At 35.9% G+C, this 6,000-nt stretch overlaps 1 protein-coding gene across 2 annotated transcripts; it reads right to left on the reverse strand.

Annotated features, from left to right (window-relative positions):
• Positions 1–879: 879 nt before the first annotated feature.
• Positions 880–5,460, reverse strand: LOC146882518 (putative disease resistance RPP13-like protein 1). Of its 2 annotated transcripts, none has more exons than XM_085667791.1 (2): positions 1,407–5,460; positions 880–1,189 (listed from the first exon to the last, which is right to left on the reverse strand). In XM_085667791.1, the coding sequence occupies exon 1, from the start codon at positions 5,159–5,161 to the stop codon at positions 1,427–1,429; it is 3,735 nt and encodes a 1,244-aa protein (XP_085523917.1). In that variant the 5' UTR covers positions 5,162–5,460; the 3' UTR covers positions 880–1,189; positions 1,407–1,426. The 2 variants fall into 2 exon arrangements, with proteins under 2 accessions (XP_085523917.1, XP_085523916.1); XM_085667790.1 differs by having other exon boundaries at positions 880–1,197; positions 1,407–5,459.
• Positions 5,461–6,000: the final 540 nt, after the last annotated feature.

Consider the following 6,000-nt stretch of genomic DNA (forward strand, 5'->3'; position numbering starts at 1 on the left):
TTAAAATTAGTCATCTTTTATCATTTTTCTGGTGTTTTCATTTATACTGCTCTAGATGAAATATCTTGATGTAAATTTGTGTTGAGAAATTAAATTCATCAAATAACTTAATATGTACGTAAGTTTTCGTGGGGTGGACAATATGCCAAGATGATTTGATATATAATGTTTTACTGGACGATTAGCTAGACGAGTAGTTTCAGGAATGTAGCATTATTCTATGGGTGTTACATTTTGTGTCACTATAAATTTTTTTTAAAATATTAATTATGTCTCCTAAAAATTATCATATTTTTTAGGATTGTTATAACATTCTCTCTGTATAAATTTCTCTATTTTATTTATAAAGTATAAAACTACGAGTTGTTAAACATTCTCTCTTATCAATTCATGGCAACGTAGTGATTCTTTGTTAAGAAACCAGGTCGTGCATCCTTCCCTTTTAATATTTTATATCCACCATTCTATACAGGCACATGCATCTTTCACTAATGTTTTGTTTACTGTAATATTCATTTCTTAATTCAGTATAATCATCGAATAAAACTAAACATTAAACTCAGAATCGGAAATTATAATTCATAGAAGTAGTATTACCAATGATATAGTTATCCATGAATACAATTCAAGTACAGGAATAAGATTAATGTATTCAGTATTTCATTATTATACATTGTAATACTGCTAATCACATATTCTCTATTGTTAAATTGAATTAAATTAAAAAAAAAATTATGACGGTTGCATGTAATTCGCCTCTCAAATTTTAAAGAATTTCGACAAAAAAACAGTGTAAACGATTTCTTCCGCGCTTTTAGATGGGATGGCAAATTGCACAGAATGATAAAGATATCATACTCCGGACTAAGGTAAGGAAAATAGAAAAAAAAAATGGGCAAAAAAACTATGTGTCTTGAAGTACAACAACAAATTAAAACATGAAAATTTCATCTCCTCCACCGACAATATTCATAAAAATAAAACTTCAAATAATAATGATTGTAATAGTAATTAATAGGAGCGGCAACATTGGGATAATTAATTCCTGTCAAATTCATAACTATAATCTATCCCAACCATCATTGGCTTACTGTCTCATGCTCATAAAACTAGCATGGATCAGTCTTATATTCTCTTCGATTTTTCATTACTCCATCTCCTCTTATCTCAGCTCTTCTCCCGTCTTCATCTACAATTCTTGAGAAAAACAAAACTTTAGATATGTCTAGCAGAGAATTTGAAATAGCTAATTGTTAAAGAATATTCAGCATTTTCAGTGTTTTACAAAATATATACAAAATGTTAGGTTTTTATGCACCTGCAATTCCAGTCAAGTATCAAATGGAACAAATAAGTAATTTAAGACTCGTTAAATGTGAAAGGGTGAGACATGAAATGAAAGATACCTGCTCATCATCCTTCCTCACTAAATCCATCTACCGTCAATCTTTATCCCACGGACATGAGAGATTTTAGGCCAAATTTGACGGTCCTTTTTGTGGCACAGTTTTTGCAACAAGGGACATCCCTCTATGCTTAATTTAAGTAGAGAGACAGGCAAACTTTCTCCAGCAATATTCTCAAGCTTTTTACAATTTTGAATTTGCAATTGTTGTAGTGATGAGAGATGGAGAAGGCCTTTGCACTCCAACGTCTTCAGACTTGACAAATCAAATAGAGACAGAGATGTAAGGGAGGGAGGCAACAATCCCTCCTTTGGGAAGGAATTAATGGCATCACATGGACCATGGACATTGAGAGAGGTAACCATGTCCATCCATTCTAGGCCGCTCAGTAGTTTTTCACAATTCCTGAGAGCAAGTGTTCTCAAGTTAGGTGGCATACCTCCTCCAGGAAACCACTCAATTTGTTGGCAGTTGGATATGTTAAGATATTCCAGCTTTGGGAGAAGAGTTCTCATCTGATAGGGCAATGACTTCAACTTCTCACAATCATAAACACTGAACCCAGTCAAATTGGGCGCACACAATCCTTCTCCCGGGAATGATACAAAGTTGGGGCAACCGCCTATATCGAAAGAACTCAAACTCTTGAACGACTCTGACGCTAATACAGAAAGTGATTCCATATATTCACAGTTTATGATTTGCAGACGTATGAGATTTGGAAAGGTGGCCAATTGGAGAGACGTTAGTGAATCGCAACTATTATTTATTTCTAGTGATTCTAGTAATTCATGTTTTTGTTGCATTGGGAATTTCAGTTTCTTTAAATCACTGATTTGCAGGGTTTTCAGCGATGCAGGAAGACGATCACCTGGAAATGATATGGCTGAGGAACAATCATTTAGTGCCAAATAACGGAGGCAAGTAGGTTGAATGTTAGTGATGGTCTCCATCACAGACTCCACCATTGGCCTTCCTTTTATCTCTATACATTCTACCATAAGAGGAAACACATCAAATGCTAATTTGTTGCTTTCAAGTATCTCTAATATTTTAAGGGTAGGAGCCCATGGAACAGAAGAGACAAGAAGCTCGCAATTTGTAATCCTGAGTTTTTCCAAAGCGGGAAGGTGATTTGGTAAATCTCTCTTTAGTTTGGGACAACGAAATATATAAAGATCCTTAAGCACGGGAAAAGCTTTTGAATCAAACCCACTCCATTCCTCCCAACAAGGCATATCATGAATGTATAGAAATTCAAGGGAGGGAAAGGGAATCACAGACGAACAATCTTCCTTCTTATAAAATCCTTCATCAATAGTCTTCACTGAGTTCATGCCTGAAATTTCGAGCTTCTTCAGAGACGGCAGTTGCCCAAGTGAAGGCAGCTTGCAACAGTTTTTACAATTTCTTAAAGACAGATTTGTCATATTTTGGTAGGAAAAGTTTCCTATCCATTCTGGAAATCTTGTTCCTTTATAACCGATTATTGAAAGCCATTCAAGGTCTTGGTGAGGTTGTAAGTTGCTGAGTACATCTAACTCAACTTGGAAGTCGGTGTTATTGTTGTCATTAATAGACCATTCAAAGGATAAAACGTGAATGTGCTTCTTTTCCATTGTCCTTGCCTCTAGTGCTTCATCACCTTTAGTAACATTCTCCAACTTCTTAATACATAACCAACCATGGAGATTTGGAAGTCCTCCCAGTTCTTTGATGTTATTCTCTACATGCTTGCCCACAATGTAGATATCCAAGTTCTGTAATTGATTTAGTTTCCCCATTTTTTTAGGCATCTCTTTTATAGAAGTACCAATGATTTCAAGATGACGCAAGTTGACAAGATTTTGCATGGCACTAGGCAACTTAGTCAGATGTAAGCAAGAACACAACATTAAAGTCTGCAGATTGTTCAGATTACACAATGACTCCGGCAACATTGCTATACTTGTAAAAGAGAGATTTAAATAACGCAAATGGATCAATTCACCTATTGAATCAGGCAAAGCAAGCTGACTTTGGAAGTTAGAAAATGATAAGACTCTCAAGTACTTGAGCGACACTATAATACGTGTTGCCTTTTCATTGTTGAAAGGAGAATCTTTAAAATTGATAGGCAAGAAAGTTCTCGAAAATTTTACCTGTTCAAGAACTTCAGTATCTGAGACCGAATCAGCGAATCTTGTAAAAGACAAATGGCGAGTCTTTCTATCAATTTTGGTTTCTTTTCCAATTTCATCTGCTCTTAAATAGAATTCCCCGCCGAGGAATGTTGCTAGATCATGCATGAGATCGTGCATTACAAAATAACAACCCCAAATTCGAAGACTAGAACGTTGAAAAAAGGATCTGGAAACCAAATCGTCAAAATACTCCTGTCCAACTTCTTCCAAAGTCTTTCCTTTTTTTGTGGCTTTTATAAGATCTTCAGCCATCCACAGAAGGATCAGTTTATCTTTATCAAATTGGTAATCCTTGGGGTACAGTGAGCAATAAACAAAGCACCGTTTTAAATGTGAAGGAAGATAATTATAACTAATTCTGAGTGCTGGAATGATTTTACACCGACTCTCAGAAAGTTCCCAAATGTCACTCTCAAGTACATTATTCCAATCCCTAATATCGTGCTTTCTTCTCAACATTCCTCCAAGAGACTGTGCAGCTAATGGCAGCCCATTACACTTCTTAACAATCTCCTTTCCGATCTTTTCTAGAGCTCCCCTATTCTCACTGCCTTCTGAAAGAGGAAATGCATGGCTTGCAAACACTGACCAACAATCTTCATTTGACAGTTTGCTTAGATGATATACTTTGACAGTATGAAAAGGGACTACAGCGGCTACACTTTCATTGCGGGTTGTCATGAGAACTTTGCTTCCCTTAATCCCTCTTATAAATGGTTTTGTAAGACTACTCCAGCTTTCACAATCCTCGATCCAAACATCATCCAAGACAATCAAGAATTTCTTACCTTTCAGTTTGTCCAACAAGTCAAGTTGAATTGAGTTTAGATCACTTAATTTACAAGGCTTTTGAGTAATTTCCTCTATCATAGTTTTTGTCACCTTCACAATATCAAATATATCAGAAACACAAACCCATGCCTTCAATTCAAATATCTGATTCAAGTTGCCATCGTTGTACACAGATCGGGCCAAGGTCGTTTTTCCAACCCCACCTATGCCAACTATAGGTATCACAGACACTTCTTCACCATCACTGCTATCCTCTAACACTAACTTCATAATAGTCTCTCTGTCTTCATCCCTACCGTATATCTCATACCGATCTTCCAAAGAGGTTGTCTGAGCCTTCCATGACTGGTTGTTCTCTACTGGAATCTCTCTCAAATCAAGACTCTCCTTTTGTTTTAAAATTTCATCTAATCTTCCCACTATGTCTTCCAACTTACTGATACTAACAACTTTGTTCCGTTTGAAAAGGTGAGAAAAGGGATTGCTTACCTCCTTTTTAGTAGCAACTTTAGTAGAAACTTCATCAAGCAAGTCGTCAACCTCGTAGACAAGATCATTGAGAAGATCGAGCCACTCTTTGACATTGGAGTCGGTGATTTGTCTCTTCTCAGCATCAGCAAGCACAACTTTAACCACAAGCAGCTGGCTCTTCATCTTTTGAAGCAATTTGTCAGGCTTCTTTCCACGGATGAAGTTGACGAACTCAGGGGAAGCTAGTCTGTCAAAAAGAACATCAATGAAAGCAGAAAGGAGTGCACCACCTACCACAGCTAACGCCATGATTTCAACAGCAAACAAGTGATTATTTCTCTGAAAGGAAAGGAATTGGTTGCAGTAAACTGGGTTGGTTCTTGACCGATGAGATCAGAAAGGTGAGGAATTTAAGTCAACTCTCTTCACTTTAAGTTGCGTAGCTCTGCGATATATGATATATTAGTTAAAAATTCGACGGTAGAGATTGAAAATGCCTACCTGAAAAGTTTAGTTGTGGTGGGTGTCGTTTTTTAAAAGAGAATGTTCCTGTTTAGATGCTTTTTGAACATGGAATCTCTCAGAGAATGAACCTACCATCTGAGTTCAGCATGGATATATTAATGAAAAATTCAGTAGTTGAGATTGAGGACCGTAAAATGAAATACCTGTTTTTCTTTCTTTTAGTGTTGATCTCATCTAAATATTTCAGAGACTGTTTATTTTGGTTAATTAAAGACATTCAATATGTTTACTTTTTCAGTTTTGCAGTGTCTATGAAATTAATTATGAAACAGAGTGAAATTATTTGTAGTTGAGCTTACCCAACTGGTGTTAATGACACAATATGTAGCCGTGATTGACAAGAGATGTTATATAACAAATTAAATAGGATATGGGAAAAAAGACAGAAGTCTTGCATAGGTTTGCAACAGTTATATGCATCGTGCTCTTTCTACATAATATTGGGTGCACGGCTCTTTGTAGACTTAATAAATCAGAATTTAAATTCGATTCGAATACAGAGAAATTTATTTTACTACATTATGACTTGTACTGGTTTTATATTCTTAGGGACCGTTTTTCAGTTTGGACAAATCCAGTATTTGATTTTTGGTTCATTAATTATAGCACTTAATATCAAGAAC

Source organism: Vigna unguiculata, chromosome 10 (assembly GCF_037176805.1).
Source record: "Vigna unguiculata cultivar grain cowpea cultivar isolate G323 ecotype 2 chromosome 10, ASM3717680v1, whole genome shotgun sequence".
NCBI classification, from domain to species: Eukaryota; Viridiplantae; Streptophyta; class Magnoliopsida; order Fabales; family Fabaceae; genus Vigna; species Vigna unguiculata.

Excerpts from the sequence above, each read along its gene's own strand:
- LOC146882518 (XM_085667791.1), bottom strand. The coding sequence starts at position 5,161 with ATGGCGTTAGCTGTGGTAGGTGGTGCACTCCTTTCTGCTTTCATTGAT.